This window comes from Heloderma suspectum, chromosome 11 (genome assembly GCF_057233095.1).
Source record: "Heloderma suspectum isolate Gila_16-S chromosome 11, 16-S_ref, whole genome shotgun sequence".
Taxonomy (NCBI): Eukaryota; Metazoa; Chordata; class Lepidosauria; order Squamata; family Helodermatidae; genus Heloderma; species Heloderma suspectum.
The window spans coordinates 22,369,287-22,388,008 of record NC_139468.1 but is presented as its reverse complement, the minus strand read 5'-3'; the positions used below and the strand labels follow the sequence as shown (position 1 = coordinate 22,388,008).

Here is an 18,722-nt window from a genome sequence, read left to right as displayed (position 1 = left end):
CACCACAGTGGGCAGTTTCTCATCATATTACTAGATCAAAGCAAAACAATTTAGCAACAGTCAAATATTATGCCGAAACATGGTTGTCAAAGCTAGCCTGAAGGGTCTGGGATCCTTATGCTGAACCATATCTCAAGACTGAAGTGTCTCCAGCCCATAATCTACTGATTTAGAGCTATATTCCAGAGAACTATTGGATTCTTTGGAGGCTTATCAGGCATTCTTAATCAGAAGAAGATTAGCAATGGCAGACCATGAAAGACAAATGACCTGCAATGTACAACTGTGTGCAGTGGACTGGCAATATACAGGGGTTCCATGGCAGATCTCAGGGTTCCTCAGCAGATGGGTCAGCATGGAATGTGTTTCCTGAATGCAGAGAGTTTGAAAACCAGAGTTACAACCCCTCAAGTAGGCTTCTAGTTATGAGTTTGCCCAGTGAGTAGATGGCTCATGGGTTTGTTGGATAAATGCATTCTAGTTGTCCAACATGATGTTTTTCCATACTGGAGTAGTTACCTGGGTCCTTATGAGTTTGGGATCTTAACTTTCGAATCTAAATTTGGACATGAATTGTAGTATTTGGAACCTCCCTGCTATGAACTAACCAACTTTTAAGAGAGTTTATGCACTGTCTTGGCTATAACACTGTAACCCCAGGCTCTTTCAGATGATTTTGAAGCCATTAGGTTGGCTTCCTTCTGTTAAAACTGTGAAGGGTTTGTGAAGTGCTGGTCATTTTAATTAATTTTCTTCTGTCTTGCACACATAATCATTTCCAGCAAGTCTAGGGTTTGGCAGAGTTAACCATTCCCAATAAAGATTAATGTCTGAACTCCCTCAAGCATGTTTTTAGGAGAATTCTTGCTCTGCTGTATACAAAAATCCTTCCAAATGAAAGAGTAGGGAAATCTGTACTGCAGCTTTTTAATAGTATTTTTCATCTTTTGGTGAAGTGCATAAGTCTGTGTTATAGAATGTTGGAACGGTAACTGGAGTATTTAAGAGTGGAGGCTGCTAATTATTTGTATGCTCCCATAGGAACCTGTGCTCCCAGTTAAGATCTTGGTCTGAAGCCCTTCTCTGAATGCCCCATTTCTACAGCTTAGGCTGCTGGAGAGAAGGCCTTTTCTATTGTGGCATCGTGTTTGTGGAATTCCCTCCCCTGACAATTTCGCTCAACACCATCTCTGCTATTACAGGTGGTACCTCTTTGCCCATGCTTTCAAAACACTGATAAGCTGTTCAGCTCATCAAGTATTAATCTTATCAATGTTTTTTTTTAATGCTGTTGGGTTCCTGTTATTTTAAAAGCTTGTTTCTAATATTTCATTATTTGATATTCTTCAGAGGATTTTGCTGGCTGCCTTGGGGAAAGGTGTAGTTAAAAATGCCTCAAGTAAATAAATGTTTGTATGCCACTTAGCAAAAGTAAATTGAAATTAGTCTTCATGAAGACTCTCACAGCAGTGATCACCTATTAGGCAGAGGAGGGACTACCATGATGAAGGTGGCCATTCTTCTCTTCTCTCTCTCTCTCTCTGTGTTGTTGTTGTTCAGTCATTCAGTCGTGTCCGACTCTTCGTGACCCCATGGACCATAGCACGCCAGGCCTTCCTGTCCTGCGCTCTCTCCTGGAGCGTGCTCAAGTCCATATTCATTGCATCAGTGATGCTATCTAGCCATCTCATCCTCTGCCATCCCCTTCTCCTTTTGGCTTCAGTCTTTCCCTGCATCAGGAACCCAGCATCAGACACACACATTCTGTGTGTGTGTGTGTCTGCTAAGAGCTGATCTGTGCTCAGAACACTACTTCAATACACTGACAGCGGGTGACTCCCTCCCCATCCCAACTGCAATTTTGGATTGACTCAGAATTACAACCTCTTTCAGCAGCCTTCCCCAATATGATGCCCCCCATATGTGTTGGACTGCTGCTCCCATCCACACTAGTTGGGAATGATGGGACTTGCAGTCCAGCACATCTGGAGGGCACCAGGTTGGGGAAGGCTGCTTTTCCGTGAGCGTTTTGAACCAGCCCATCTGTGTTCTCTCCTGGATTGCATTTTTGGTGGTCTTTTATTTCAGTTTTGCATTCCCCTTTGTTATTGTCAAAAAACACTTCCATTTGCCAGTGGGTGTTCAACTGCTCTTCAAAATTTAATCTTTTCTTTTGCCCAAGTCCTGGATGCTAATCACAACTCTCACAGGTTGTCCTCTGGGAGACTATCAAGGAAGTTCCCACCCTGTATCTTTCTGTATCTGCTCCTGTGACTGTATGGTCAGGATATTGCTTTCTGGAGGTTTGGGTTCTACTTCTGCCATGTCTCTCTTTTACAGCCAAAATTTTTGTTGGTGGCTCCCAAACCCGTTCCAGTGTGACTGTATCCTTCTTGTGATACAATGATCAAAATGAAATGAAACAAGATTTTCAGAACTGGACAGCTGAGGTTACATATTTCTCCATATTTCACATCCTCAAGTTACATGTGTTTGATCTGCCAATAACCATCATCATATGTCAACATCTTCATCAGAATCCCACTTCTAATTGCTACTGGCTTTTAAAAACAAACCCATCAGAAACGATATAAATCAACTCTTTTGAAAAGTTTTTGTTGGAGAATCTAAGGAAAAGGCTTTGTAAACATCATTTTCTTTTCTGATTCTAACACTGTTGGTTTTCCTATAAAGAATTACACGGGAATTTAACTAGGAAGAAAAACCCACGAGGTTTAAGGCTTTCCAAAAATGACTTTAAAAGTAGAGTGATTTTTCTTGCTTTTAACTTAAGCCTACCATGATCAGATTCCTCAAGGATATAGTATATATCTGTGTCAGATCTGGTTTATGGCTCTTGTCTGCAGCCTTAGATTAATCTCAAGGAAATGTGGTAAATCCTTTCTTAGGGGCCCTCATTTCTTTTAGAGACTCTTTCCTGATTTATTTATTCATCCATTCATCCTTGTGGTTGCTATATCAGCATTGGGAACAGTGTGTTTGCATTTTTTATATTTCTTAGTTACTCTGTAGGCCTTTAGATGTCCTATTATTCCTTCTAATATCAAACTCAGGTGATCAGTGCTGGCAGGACTGTAGCCACAGAGAGACAAGAGAGGGAGATAACAGCATCCTCAGGTGAACCGTGAGATTTTCAGAAGTACATTTTTTTTCTGTTTAATGCCAAAGGGGAGGGGGAATGCAAAACCCCCAAAATCAAACAATCCAGTGAGGATTGTACCTGTTCAGTGCCATGGAATGTTGACTATCCACTGGAAAAGATGAATGCAAAATAGGGAGGATGGGACGGCCTGCCAGAGGAGACACGGCTCGCTAGCATGCTGAACAGGAGCATTCCTACTAGTAGGTAAGGATACACTACATTTTGTTACAGATTCCGCTTGTTTTCCTTTAAAATTAATGTTCTAAATTCCTCCACCAGAACAAGCTTTTTATTCAGGTTTTTATCTGATTTAAATACTACATTTATGTATTTATTTCTTTAATAGATTTACCAAATTTAAAAATGATTTTAAATCTCTGTGGTTAACAAAAAATACATTAAAATGTATTAAAATAGGACATTTATAAAAACATTAAAAACCAAGTACTCACAGTGTCATAATTAGCACTTAAAAAAACATAAGAACTGTTGCTCATCAAGGGCTAGCTCCTGAATGGCAGACTGAACAGGCAGGTACACAGGTTTATGCAACCCTGAGCTATAATTACGTTTTTTGTTGAGTGCTACTGTTTTGTATTGTTTCTTTTGTTATGTATGCTGCCTTGGTAAGGTTCTACCCTTAATGGCAGCCTAAAAATTATTCTTTAAAAATTAACAGAAAGGTCAGAGACAGAGACACTTATCAGGTTACAGAGAGGATTCACTACGGGACACAGAGAAAGAGGAGGCCAACAGAATGAGTTAAAAAAAAACCCCAATAACATTGTACCAGAAATACTTCCCTGCATCTTATGAATTGATACCTGCCTCTTAATAAATATGTAAAAGTGTCCCTCAGAGAGGTTTAGGTTATGCACTGCTGGTATAGAGGAACAATAATATTTATGTAGATTGCAGCAATTTTATGCAGACATTTGTATAATTTGCTGAAAACGTTGCTTAAAAATGTATTGTGATGTTTTGTATATTATTCTTCAAGAAGTCAAAGATCCCATTCCAGAAGGAAGTCTTCCGTCACAAGACCCTTTGGCATGAATGGGAGCTGTGCAAGAGAACTAATGGAGCGAATATCCTGCTGGATTGGGCCCTTAGTGCTCACACATAGATCCCAGTCACTTTAATGGGAGTTGCACACAAGAAATACAACTGGGCTGGGCCTTTTATGCTCATGTGCAATCACTGTCTCAGTCATTTCAGTGAGGCATAAAAAGAACTTAAACAGAAAAGAGCTACTCTCTTCCTATGTGTGTCTTAACTGGACTAGGAAGAAGACAGACTACTATGCTCTGATCCGTCTCCGGGATTATTATTTTTTAATCCTTACAAAGTGTCTAAAATTTACTGTACAAATATTAAAAGATGACAGTCCCTGCCTGCAGGTCCACAATCTAGTTGACATGATACAAAAGGAAAAAGAAATGCAGAGGGAAGAGGAAAGCAAGCATTAGAGCGCCAGCACCTTCACTTGCCGGTGGATGGAGCCAGCATGGTCTCCCCCTGGCCATAATGTTCTTCTTAGAAGGCAGGGGGCACGGCTTCCCAGTGGCCCTTGATCTCCTAGATGCTGGCAGAGGCCAGAGTGTGCCTCCATTTAGCTCTGCAGTCTCTGTTCACTTTAGAATGTATGTTCACCTGTGTCTGGCTTTAATAATGAAAATGCTGTGCCAGATGCAGCCACCCTAGGCCATACTAAGCACCACCTTCTTTTGCATGGCACAGTCACTTGGCAGGGATTTACCATAGCCAGCTACTCAAAAGGTCTGAAAATAAATATATTTTTCCTTGACTGGAATGACAGCACACCAGTTTCTCCAACTTATGTAGATGTTATTGAGGAGAGTCAAAAGTTTACAGAAAACCTGCACAATCAATTTCTTGAGTGAGTATTGTACTGACACTATAAAGATGCAGTCCTATGGCTGGGTCACGGTGGGAGTTGTAGGCCTTTTGTCTGTCTAAACATGCACAGCATTGCACCCTATACAACTGCTTTCAGTACAACAGTGCTCTGTGAACAATTGGGGAGTAGTTTAGGGACCTCAAGTAGGGGTACATGACTTACATTTCATGCAGGGCAGCAAAAAAGGCAAAGCTGATGTTATACAGCCTTATTACCACTCATTACCCTCTCTATGAATTCTCTGCTATTTTTGTTCATAACACGATCTAAGAAAATGTGTTAATGCTGCTATGAATAAACTCCGCTAGAATATGCAAAACAGCATGGAAAAAGCTTTTTATATTCGCTTCAGTGGAATTTTAAAGTATAGATTCAGGGGTCCATGAGCTAAGGATTCAGGCGCAATAATAAACTTGTGGACACCCAGTCACTTTTGGACACTCTTGGCAGCTTAAGGGTGCAATCCTATGCATGTTTAGACAGAAAAAAGGTCCTACAGTTCCCTGCATGCTCCATCCAGTATGGCCGCCTGGAAGGATGCTGGGAGTTGTCGGAATTTTTTCTGTCTAAATGTGCATAGGATTGCGCCTCAAGTTGTTTATTTTTGAATAACGCATAACGGATATCTACGGCTGCAATCCTCAGAGCTGATCATCCTTCAGAGAAACCTGTTCGATGGCCCTCTTTCAGGGCTACTCTGGAACAAATGTTTTGAGGAATGTTGGGCAAACTTGGTGGAAAAGCAGAAATAAGCCAACTATTACATTTTATGTACAACTTGGTATTTGCTAAAAAATAAAAAATAAACAACTTGGGGAAATTATTTAGTACTTTATAATTAAAAATGTTTTATTATGGATAATATTTCAAGTATAATACATATGGCTTTGTTTTTTAGTTTTCAACATAAGTATGGTGAACAACTTGCACAGTTAGAAGAGAAAAGAGAGAAAGTTAACAGGACATACAGAAGGTTTGCTTTTTAACTATTTTTTCTTTTAACATAAGTTATGGCTCTTTAGTTCATCTTTGGGAATATAAGTAACATAATTGCCAAGGACAAATTATTTGGTTCTAACTAACAGGGGAATGTTTTTTTAGGCTGCATTGCTATACCATTTACCTGGAAATAGATATGTAGAGCATTCGAATGTTAACCTCTTTATTTTTTTAGAGTATCTAAAATATACAGAATTGAAAGCAGCTCAGGAATAAAGCAGTATATCAGCTAGAAAAAAAAATCTACCAGAGCTTGTTCTAACATAAAAACTGTATGGCCTTTCCTTGCTATGGTGAATCACTCCCTCTTTATAGCGAACTGGCCAAACTAGACATTGGCCAAACTATCCTGAGAACTGACAGGATTGGAACCCAAAGGGGGGCACTGAGAAACAAGAGGGAGGTATCAGCATACTTGGGAGAACCCCGAGATTTGCAAAGACAAAAAAAACAAAACCCTTTTCACGAGGGATATCCCTCCCACCCCACAACAGCCCAACGAGGACAGAACCTTCTTAGTAGCCACAGATTGTTGACTGTCAGTTGGAAAAGAAAAATGAAAGGGATGTACGGAATGGTATATCCTGGATGTTGGCACGGCTCAAAGCTAGCTTGAACCCTGAACAAGAATACTCCTATTAGTTGAAGAGGATACACTGCAACATTTTGTTGCAGGTCCCACTTGTACATTTCTAACATCAAAAATGTAATGTTGGGCACTGCACTACAGGGGAACTTTTCCCTGGAAGTCTGTGTTACTCTGAAGCAAGGGAGGCGAGCTTTTATTTGTTTATCTTTAATATCTTCATCTATAAGAAAATGTCCAGTCAGCATGTCAAAGAAGAAAACCTTGATTTCTCTTTGGAAGTGTGTACTGAAAACCTCCCTAAGGGGAGGGGTAGAGGAGCTCATGTTTCTTTTTTCTTATTTTGCTCATTATTCCCAGTAAAGTTATCTTAGGACAGTACTCTCCAAGGATTATTTTACTGTGTTTATATACCAACTTTCTGTTGAACCACTCAGGGTGGTTTACAGTTAACAATAATAGCTAACAATCCAAGCCACACGATACGAAAGGAATAAGGAAGGGAAAATGAAAATAAGGAAATTCAAGTACCAGCTCTTTCATGCTGCTATGGAATGACCACAGCCCCTTTCACACATTACTCACACGAAAAGTTATCATGTGATGATCAGGGAGTAAGGCTGCACAGCTGGCCCCCGTCCCCAGTGATCACATGATACCCCTTCAAGAGCTGAGGTGGTCACTGCAGGAGATCGTTCTGGGAAGGTGAGGAGCCAAATGGCTGCTGGTCTCAGTTGGGTTGATGGAGGGGACTTCATCTCTCCTTCAGATGCAGCTGGTGGAATGGTTGAAAGACAACCTCCCTTGGGAGGTGCAAATGTTTGCTAAAGAAGATATGAACTTTGCAGCAATTTCCCTAGCATATTCTTTTCTAAAAGGTTTATTAAAGAAATTACATGGACCAAAATTCCAGGACAGGAGAAATGGAATTCAATGCATGTGAGTTAGCCAAAATGAATCCTAAATTCCGGATGGTGGTAGACACATTTTTCTTGGCATATTGGAAACAGTTTGAAGAATTATATCATTCTCCTGCCTTGATTTAAAAGCTTCAAGAAGATATTTGTTCTTGTCACAAAGACAGGCGTATATCTGGGACACAGTTCACCCCACAATATGATTAAGAGAAAATGCCTTACATTTGTTTGCTTGCCCCGTCTGCTAAAAATCCAGACTAACACAATGAAATGTCACTTCAACCAGGCTAAATTGGGAGGGACACTATGGTAAACAGTGGTGCATCTGTGAAGAAAGGGGGCCTTAGGACACAGTTTCAAATTATCTTGGAACATACAATGTCCCATATTCTTTTCCTAGGATGTTGACAACAGTCACCAAGAAGCGTACTGAATCAAGGCTGAAAACAGAGAAGTTTATCACCCAAATGGTATTTCACATTTTAATAGTAATGGCTTCAGTCTTGGCGAAAGCAATCCTATGGCTGCTAGACAGTGGTTAGACGGACATAGGATATCTGGTTTTCCAGGAACCGACCTCAGAGCCCATGCTCCAAGGTCGGTTCCCAGAGAATTGACCTCCCCGCAATTCTGTGCTGTCTCAGAGGCAGCACAGAGCAGCCTTGTCCTCCACTCTCACAAGAGGAGAGCAGAGCAGCCGGAAAGGGGCATTCCTGGAGGGCATTCCAGGGCAGGGAAGGTGGAAATGCCTGTATGGCACATCCAATGTGTCATACAGCAGCCTCCTCCCCCACTCTGCCTTCCCACAGCTAGACAGCCGCAATCGGCTGTCTAGCTGAAAATGCAGGGCAGGAGAAGTGCAGAGGGAACAACCCCCTCCGTGCTTCTTCTGCCCTGCACTGGATAGGCGGTCGCCTCCAAGTTTGGAGGCAGCCACCTATCTGAATAGGACTGCATCCTAAGTAAATCTTGTGGCCAAGTTTAGGACTGGAGAACTGGCTTGAGTCCATGTGTCGCTTTGTCCATTTTAAGTTGGCTGGAAGATTGTGCTCTGTTTCATGGAATATCAGTGATCCTCTCAAATAGGTACAGCACAGCCTTACTCTGGGAACTGCCTTTTATCTACATTGAGAGCCTGCTCCTGGCTTGCCTAGCCAATCCTAGAGACCAAGGGTTGGGCTTCCTTGTGGATTAGGCCACTGCCCCCTGAAATAGCGTGGCTGCACGGCAGCTGTTGATTGCCTCTTATGTTCCAGTGGTTGGTGTGTGAGGGAGTCTCTTCCCTAGGTTGGGCTGGGGAGGAGGAATTATGAAGCCAGAGAACGCTTCAGGTCCACAGGGAAATCCCATCAAAAGTGGATTGGGCCTCACCATATATGCTATTATTTTTCTATAGTTAATTCAACAGTTCTTTTCAGTGTCTTATTTGAACAGGAAAATGCAAAGCTACGCCAGTCTGCATCCAGTGGTGTGAATTCAGCAGCTAAAGATCTCCAGTATTAAGATATACATAATAAAAGTTGCCTGAATGATTCCTTCCAATGAATTAAGCTTAGCAACATATTTGGTATTAAATGTGCCTCTATCTTTTCAATTCAGTAAAGAACAAGACAGAGCAGCTTTTTTTATTTCAGTCTGGTTCATTTCATTTTTTTTAATGAATAGGCTCTGGCAAATCAACTTTTATATTGTAAAGTCCAGACAGAAATTAACATTTTGGATGATCTTTGCTGAAAGCATATTTTCGAAGAAAAATACATTAGAAAGATTAATAGAGCTCTTCATGTTTTAAATTTTTGTTTGGAAATATATCCTAATAACAGCTTTTGGTCATTATAATAAAAAGCAGGAAAGCAACTTGTTTACTGTGGCACTGAAAGTCCTGCCAGCTTCACAGTGCCCCAAATTATTCATTTAAAATGTTGGCATCCTTTAGGCTGCAAGAAAAATCATAGCTCCACCACCAGGGTTGGTAGCAAACAGGCTGTTTTCTTCCAGTGCTAACCTTTGGTCATTGTTTTTATAGTAAGCCTCTTTCACATTTGCAAGGAATTTCTCCAGCTTGTCCATAGGAACCATTGACACAGTGCAGCCACCCCATCCTGCCCCGGTCAGGCGTGACCCAACTGCTCCAAACTGCCTAGAAGAACAAAAAAACAAGTAAACAGATTTTTGAAGCCATAAATCAAAATGAGAACTTGCAACATGCAGTGCTGGGCATAAGTGGATTCTTATTTTCAAAAGCTTAAAGTACGGATAGACAACTGGTGGCTGCAGGGTGTGTGCGCAACTCAGCCCTGAATGGCTTCCCATCAAGCTCCCGGCTTTACCTGCCAGACAAGCCAGTGCTCAGCTCAGGCAAAAGGCTCTTTAACCTCCTCCCCAATGTGAATAGCTACAGAGGCCCCGGATGGACTTCAGTTGTTTACTCTTGATTGCCTGTGTCTTGATGTGAGCAGATGAGCTATGTTATAATGGAAGGGCTCTAGCTGCTGTTCGCCTCGAGGAGGACTGTGTTAAAAGAGCCCTTTGCCTGTGCATTGGCTTGATTGGAGTTAGGAGACAGTGAGCAGAGCCAATGTTGTGGTTCTTCAGGCCTTTCTTAATTTAAACTATAGCCTCTATTAAAACTTAGTTACTGACCAGATGCTTAAAAAGTACGTGTCTGCATAGAAGGCAGTGTTGTTTGCAACCAATTTTTCAGATGTTATTTTGCTACGCAGTTTTGGTATCTTAATTATTCATAGTTTTTTTAATGCACTTGTCTTTTTATAACATTCAAGAGCATCTTTTTAAGGACTCAGGAGGAGTAGCACACAGAAGAAAGATGTAGTTTGTTACCAGCATTTATTATGGAAAATTCTTAAGTTTATGCCCCAGTTCATAGTCATAAAATAGATTTCCAAATCTGGTAAAGTCCAGATGCTGAACAGCTCTGCCCATCAGAATGAGACACTTCATGCTGTCAAGATTCACCAGCACCTCCCATTCACAGCAACAGTCAGACAAATGGAACGTTATGACATCATCCAAAGAATTTCTAAGCAGTTGAGTCATTCAGAGTTACTGAAAGTATGACTTATTTGATTTCTCTAATTTTCCGAAATCAACACCAACCCAGTTCACTGTGAAAGCTATCTACCTGGAAATAGTGATGGGTTGGATGAGAGCCAATAAATAGCATAATTTTAATAAGGTGTTTTAATCTTGTTATCCTTTTACTGTTTTACCTTTGATGTTCACCGCTCTGAAATCTGTTTTAGATATGGAGCGCTATACAAATATTGTACATAAATAAAGTAAGGCTCAATCCAACAAGATGGAAGTGCTATGGGTCAGTGGTTCCTACATTCAGGGAGTTAGCATCCTGCCTGTTCTGGGCAGTGTTGCAATTTCCCTTAAGAATCAGATTCGCAGCTTAAGGGCTGTCCTGGACTCAGCTTTGAGATTAAGAGACAAGTAGCCTCAGTGGCATAGAGTGCCATTACTAGATTCAGCTAGTTTGCCAGCAGCAGCCTCTCCCAGACAGCAATCATCTGGCCACAGTTATTCATGCCCTGTGAAGCTCCTGATAGGATCACTGTAATGTGTTATTTGTAGGGCTACCTTTGAAGATGGTTCGGAATCTTCAGCTGGTACAGAACACAGCTGCCTGGATTTTGACTGGCACAGCATATTTGTATTGCATTTCACCAGTGTTAAAAGACCTCCACTAACCGGTTGCCTGTCCATTTCCGAGCCCAATTCAAAGTGGTACTATTGACTTTTAAAGGAGCACCATCCTGCCCACATTCTTAGATCATCAGCTGAGGCCTCTCCTCTGTCTCCTGGTTAGAGGTGAAGCAGGTTACAACCTGAGAGAGGACCTTTCAGCCATGGCACCCCATTTATAGAATGCCCCGCCCCCAGAGGCTCACCTGGTGCCAATATTACTTTCTTTTAGGTGCCAGACAAAAAACCTTTTTATTCTCCCGGTCTTTAAATTTTAGACATTTTAAAATCTTGCTGATTGCTTTGTTTTTATATTTTAGTTTTTTTATTATGCCATTTTGTTATTTTTTAATATTTTAATTGTGCAATCCACCTTGGAACTAATTCCAATAGAAGGCAACATATTAAAATGTTATTTTTTAAAAAATGCAATAAATATCTAAAATATCATTTGTCATCTAAAGCACACCTAATTGGCTGAGTGAAGAATTCTGCCTGCATTAATGGGGAAGTTTGACCAATTAACGGTGCAGGCAAATCTCTTTCTCAAATGGATTCACTGTCATATAAGGAAGTGGAAGGTGCTTGGGAGGTGACTGCTTCAGCCTAGGACCAGTATTTACCAAGGTCATCAAGGACAGGGTTGGGCAGAAAATAGATCTCCAGATGTTTTGGACTTCAACTCCCATCATTCCTGACCATTCTCCATGCTGGCAGGGGCTTCTGGGAGTTGAACATCTGGAGATCTTCCTTCTGCCCACCCTTGATCTTGGGCAAAGGCTCACCACTGTTAGCTCCTCCTCTTTATCCCTGCCCAGGAGCTCAGAGCTGTGTTAAGGCACAACTCACACATTAGTCCCTGGATGGACCAGACCATAATGATGGGTGCTCAAGCAGAGCAAGAGTTAGTAAGTGTGTGTCAGCGCCAGGGATTGCATTGCTTGTTCCCTCAATCCAAAAATTCCAGTTTAAATTGGAAGTAATTCCTAATGACTTGGGACAGGGCAGTTGAGATCAGAATCAAAAATGCTTTTGGGGTACCTTTAAAAAAAATCTTCCTTATTAATAACTCCCAATAGCTTTTACCAAACATTGTGCCAAACAGCAAGAGCTGTCAACCATCTAAGACAAAAGTAGAAATCTGTTTTGGGGGTTTAAAAAAAGTGCTGACCAATTAGAAGCTAAACATTTTGCCACAATTTTTTGGCTGGGACATTTTAACAAAACCAAAAGATCCAGGCAAACCCCCAAAATATCTGGATATGCAGATTTTACTTCACAGTTTAAAATCTTGTAAGAGCCGAGAATCTGATGAATACAAGCAATGCTGTGGGGTGTACTGTTTTGGAAAGGATTTTTTAAACCTATACCTAGCAGCTGGCTATGATTGCATTAAAAAGCCATTTAATATATGCAATTGCTGCCCATTACCAACCATATCAGGTAAATGTTTTTGCTAGTCAGCTTTCTTAATCAGTGACAGACAGTAAAAGGCCCGGGGGAAAAAAAGCCTTGGATCATCAGTAGAACAAGCCAGAATAAAATACAATAATTGCTTAAATAACGTATCTCCTGTATGAGATAAAGGTGAAATAAAAGAACTAGTTGGTTACATGCAACACACTTCCTATCATGAATCTACTAGGCGAGGTTTTAGTGGGAAACTTAGTAGAAAAAAATCTTAGGCAACTTGGACAAATGTCAAGTTTCATTTGTCACGGTTTTCTTATGGATGCCAGAACTGAAATCACTCTTATTTCAGTGAAACCTTAACCAAACATTCTCATCTCAGCACTTATTCACCTCCATTAATTTATGCATTGCTTAACTTACATCTCAGGTCCAAACTACATGTGATGTTAATTATGTGTCAGTCACTCTCCTTATTATAGTCATAAGACATGTTCAGGTTAAAATACAACACACAAATAACAACATAAAAATACAATTCCTCCAATTTAGTCAGTACAGTCAGATAATCATGTTTACCCCTTGAGTGCAGTATTCCCCCCAGCCCCTCAGAAATAGCCAGTGCAGGGCTCATGATCTAGATTAGAACCCCAGTGTCAGAAGTATATGGGCTTTAACCCTTTGCTCCCCTGCAGTGGTTCCAATGGTGGTGGTGGGGGGGGGGGTAATGCTGACTATTCATGTGTATGTGAGAAATCTTGCATTCAAGAGCAAACATCATGATTAACATCGCATATAGTTTGACCCTTATATCGCAGAGGCCAATAGAGTAGCCAGTTTTTCTTTTTTTGTAGTCTCCAGGTTTGTCAAAAAACAAGAAACCCACTTCACTTCAGCAAAGTTCAGATATCACACCAAACTATGGTTCACACTCACCTTACTTAAGATCCCATACCACAAGCTGAACTTCCAAATGTACAAAAAAAACATGATTGTGAGCCACTTGCGTATTTTTCCCATCTGCTCTGCATACCTGTTGCTAAACTATGATCTGTCAATTCAGACTTAACACAAACCATAGTTGGCACAAACCATGACTTACAAACCCACTTCAAACCACAATTTCTGATTCTAGTTTGCTTACTGTTCAATTCAGGCATCCAGCCAAACCATAGTTATGCTTCTTTAACCATGGTTTGGCATGACGTCTGAATTGATTCTCTTTATAAAGAAAGGTCCTGAATAACCAATTGTAAGAGTATGGATTCACAGAACTGTCTTTCCCACCACAAGTAACTTTACACAGCTGCCTCATGAACATTCATTATGGGAAGGGTCCACCATGAGTTGAGATCATGAGCCAAGATAAGCAGCATCTGTACTGTATTAGATTTGCTGATCTCAGGCTGGCCCACAAGCCAGATACATGTTATACTTCTCAAACCCTCTGCCACATGAATCTCCATCACAAAGTGAAAATGAGAGGGCCGCTGGGAACCATCTGCTGCACCCGGTGAGCACCTACCTGTTGCATTTGCCTGCCTGCCTGCCCCTCAGCCTGTTTGCAAGCAGGGTTGTTTCCACCTGCAGCTCTAAGGGATGTGGCCCAGCAAGAGGATATTTAGCTGCAGAAGCCCAAGACAGTGGCCAAAGGGCATTGCCTATTTGGTGCCAGAGAGAGCTGGTGTATATACATGTTTTAAGGACAGGGGCAATGCACCTACTCACTGCTTTTTAGGGCTCTTGTTTGCCAGACTGGTTTTGCTATTTACCACCCAGTTATTAGAGGAAAGAAACACTATAAAAGGCTGCACCTTGGCAGAAGGGAATAGGAGAGAAGCTGAGGCCTGCCTGCTTGACTGTCTGAGGGGAAGAAGCATGCTCACCTGTGGTTCCAGCATTTGTTATTACCCCTCCCATTCCAGCTGCCTGTTTTCTCATTAGAGACAACCACTGAACTGATACCATTTCCTACAGAGTCAGGGAACAGTCTGCATACTTGTTGGGTCAGTGTGTCTGCTAGTAAAGGTAGACATAAGATTTTTGAACTTTTAGTCATTTTATTAATCATAATTCATTTTAAAATCTCAATTTAATTTTAGAATTTTTAGTGAGTTTATTTATTTTTAAGATTTATATTAACTGATCTTTTGCCCTTGGGGACTTATTTCATTTCATATGCTATATTTTATTTATATCTTACTTTATCAGTGTCTTTGTCAATTTTATATTATGCTATTAATACACTACTATATAATATGGTACCACTCAGGCTCAGTTTCGGCAAGCTTCAACTAAAAAATCATTACCCAACTCAGTTCAGAAATCGATATTAGACTATTGTGAGTCTATGCCTGGAGAAATGGAGAAAGAAGAGAGTGAGTATTGGATGGGTTAAGAAACTGTAGAATTGCCCTCAAAAGGCAGTCTTGGCTCACTAAATGGTGTGCGTGTGTGCACGCGTAGAGACCGAAGCAGAAAATGTTGTCTTTCGGGGGGGGAGATCCAGCTGCATGCTCTTGTGACAAATACCCAGTTAATGGTCAATTGACCCAGCACTGGCAGAGAGTGAAGTAGGTTGTTCACCACCCTTAGAAACACAAGCCACCTCTTCTAAAGAAATATTAAACACACTCAGAAAGAATTTAGGTATAGTTGATTCAGTAGGTACAGAGACTGAAACCCCTACACTGTGTGGTCTACTAAGAGATCAGTGTACTTATCAGCAGAGAGAATTTTTTTAATAAAACGGATGTGCTGCAACAGGTGGTTTCAGGCCTGAAAGCCATTATTGGAACATTGGTTGGGCTAGCAGAGCTCGGGATTTTGACCATGGATCACCAGACAGGTTTGCTTACCCAGGGAATGGGGGACAAAGATAGCTCTAAGTTCTAATATCGACCGTAGACTTCTGATACCGATAAAGGAATTATTCAGTAATACAGAAATGAGGGTTAGAGTTGGTCTGACTGATTCTTTAACAGAAGCTTTTAAAACAATGCAGGGAGTAAAACAAGGATGCCTTTTGGCTTCCACCCTTTTTAATATTTATGTTAATGATCTGATGCCATAGTTAGCTCAAGTAAACTCTCCTTCCCCAGTAATCATGAATTGATACATTTCTGTTCTAACGTATGCAGATGATGTGGTATTTATCTCTCACTTGGGTCTGATAAATCTTTTGGATGCATTCAGTGCTTACTGTAAATGTAAAGATTTGTCAATAAATTATTCTAAGACTAAGATTATGGGTTTTGGCAGTCATGTCCTAGGCAAAGATGGATTTTGGACCAACATGTTATTGAACAAACTCGTTCATTTAGGTATTTGGGTGTTCTTTTCAGTGAGTCTCTCTCATGGAAAGGGCATAGGGAGGCAGTGAAGCTGAAGGCACATAAAACTATAGCGGCTTTAATGAAGTTTTATTATAATAAGGGGTGGCAGTTGATTGAACCTACCCTAAAAAATATTAACAGCAAAGTGATAGTGCAAATGTTTTATGGAGGGGGGTTGACATGTTCCGGAAATTGTGCAGAACAATTTTCCCCGAAAACTTTATTCCCTTCCATCCAAAACTCCTGCAGCTTGTCTTCATACAGAATCGGAATGGCCATCAGTTAGGACAAGAATAGATTGTGCTCAGTTGAGGTTTTCAAATGAATTGCTATTTTGCCAAACAAATGTTTGCCAGCTATGTGTTACCTGGAAATGAATAAAAATCATTATTGGAAGGGAATGCTCCCAAAGCTTCCGCATAGATGTTACTTTCCTGAGCTGACCTCTGCCTTTGCTATGGATAAGAGGCAACTAAGGGACTGGCTATTTTGGATAGATTCTATGAAGGATCTGCAATTAATTAAGAGCTCTAAATTTTCCCTGTGGTTTCCTCTTCTGAAAACAGAACATTTTAGAGCCAGCTATTTTGTCTAAACTGAGGCCTCTTTCCCTAAGAAATGCTTTTATCGAGCTGCAATTTCAAGTTATGCCAACTGCAGTTCTGGATGGATGCTATAACAAGGTGCCATTTCAATGCTGGTTATGTATCTGTGGCCAACATCAAGTGGAAGACATTGTTCATTACATGCTAATCTGCCCTCTGTATAGGGACCAAGAGAGAGATTCTTATTTATTTACAACATTTGTATACCACTCCAATTCTAAACAGATTCCGGAGTGGTGAACAACAAGAGATAAAATGAAAAAAGATAAAAAGAATGAAACATCATATTAAAATTATTCCTTAAAAAACAGAGTGCCAGTAAAACCCAAGCTGGTTAACCAGGAAGGCTTCGTGGAAAAGAGGTGTTTTCAGGAGGCGCCAAAAACAACCCAGTGCTGGCTCCTGCCTGACCTCCAAGGAGCAAGGAGTTCCATAGGACGCGAGCCACCACCCTGAAGATTCTTGAAACCTTGCTAATTTATGGATGTAGGAATGCCTTTGCAGAAATTGTGCATTTTCTTTTGAGCGACACTAATTGCTATGTGTCACATAAAGTGGCTCTCTTTGCCTTGGCAGCAAAAAAAATTAGAAAGAGAATTTGACAAAATTGCCATAAAGTGCCTTGGAGATTCAGAATGTTAAGTTAAAGCTGAGTTTGTCCATGTTCACTCATAATTCATCTGCACTATTCCATAATGTTTAAATTTTTGTACTTCTGTATATTCTTTTCATGTATGTGTCATGGCCTTTGGCTAGTACAATAAACTTTGAGATGATGACAAAGTGAATAAAATGACATGGCAATGTGAAAGAGTTGTGGAATGCCTCCTAAGAAAGGTGTAAGTATCATAAGCCATCAAACACATGAAGCCCCAACTGGCGTGAACCCACTTCCAAGGTATTCTCAGCTAGTTTAGAATTACTGAATGACTCCCCTATGTGGATTCTATTAAGTGACTGCCTGTTTGCAAGTATAATGAACAACAGCTGAAGCACATGATTCATTCCTATGAACTGGGGTTTCTCAAGCTTTGAACCTCTCTACATCAATAGAACTGCTCAAGCTTCCCATAGGTTAGACAATGACATCTTATGCTGTCTTTGGTTAGGGGTAACTAGATTTTTAAAATGAGGTTTATCTACTACCGGCACTAGCCAGATCAGCAAGGAAGCCTCTTAAGCACAACTGGCCAGAGTTAGTCAGATGGTACTCCATGCCCCTTGTAAAAGCCTCCAGGTCAGGCGTAATTACTAGCTTGAGCGCTGGGATTTAAAACCACCTGCCTCCAGATGCAGGACCAAGGTCCATAATGAGGGAAGGGAGGGAAGAGAAAAAGAAAATTTGGAAGACTGAGCAAAGAGTGGAGCCGTAGGGAAAGCAGCAGCCCTGCTGCTGTGGTGGTGAACAGTCAGCTCCTAATACTGGCCAGTTCCCTTGATGCCCAAAAGGCCTCCAAGAGTAATAAATAGCTTGCTTATGACCTGGCAAAAGAAACAGAAAATAGGAGTGGCTGGAGAGTAGAGTAGCCAGGTGCAAAAGAGGATGGGACTAATGCACCTTTAATAGCTGTGAAGAGGAGGAAATCTCATTCCCTCTTTCATGCAACTATTAAAGGTGCAGGAGCCCTGTCCTCTTTTTCATCTGACTACCTTAGTGGGGAGCCACATCTAAAAGGCAGAAAAAGTGCTCTGTGTATCTCCCTGGAGGGTGGGGTTGATCGACAAACACCCACGGCAAATATATCCCTAAAGAGACAAGACTTGCACTTTGAGAACCACTGCTGTAAGAAATACTATAGCTAAATGCACCAAACAGGAGACCAGCTTTTTATATCTTACATTTACTAGGTCCGAGGAAGCAGTGAGCTATTTGCCAACTTAAAGATTTCAGTCAAATTTACTGTTAGGAATTGTCTGCATTTTAAAAATACATAGACTATAATCCAGTACACTATTCTGCACACTTCAGTCCCACTTGATTTTTGTCCATTCTAGCTGTGTGGTGCTATAAATGTGCTTAACAATGTGCTGAATTGTGGCTTTCATGCTTAGGCTATAACCCTGATGGCATCACT

At 40.9% G+C, this 18,722-nt stretch overlaps 2 protein-coding genes across 4 annotated transcripts in view; one reads left to right on the top strand and one right to left on the bottom strand.

Annotated features, from left to right (window-relative positions):
* FAM227B (family with sequence similarity 227 member B) overlaps positions 1-8,128 on the top strand; it is a 156,797-nt gene extending 148,669 nt beyond the window's left edge. The window contains exons 13-15 of the mRNA XM_084816376.1: positions 4,986-5,063; positions 5,983-6,057; positions 7,987-8,128. Coding sequence (XP_084672502.1) covers positions 4,986-5,063; positions 5,983-6,057; positions 7,987-8,128 — 295 coding nt within the window. The remainder of the gene's footprint in view (positions 1-4,985; positions 5,064-5,982; positions 6,058-7,986) is intronic.
* GALK2 (galactokinase 2) overlaps positions 5,914-18,722 on the bottom strand; it is a 102,525-nt gene continuing 89,716 nt past the window's right edge. For all 3 annotated transcript variants that reach the window (XM_084817136.1, XM_084817135.1, XM_084817137.1), the window contains one exon: positions 5,914-9,726. In XM_084817136.1, the coding sequence (XP_084673262.1) occupies positions 9,519-9,726 (208 nt within the window). In that variant the 3' untranslated portion in view covers positions 5,914-9,518. The remainder of the gene's footprint in view (positions 9,727-18,722) is intronic.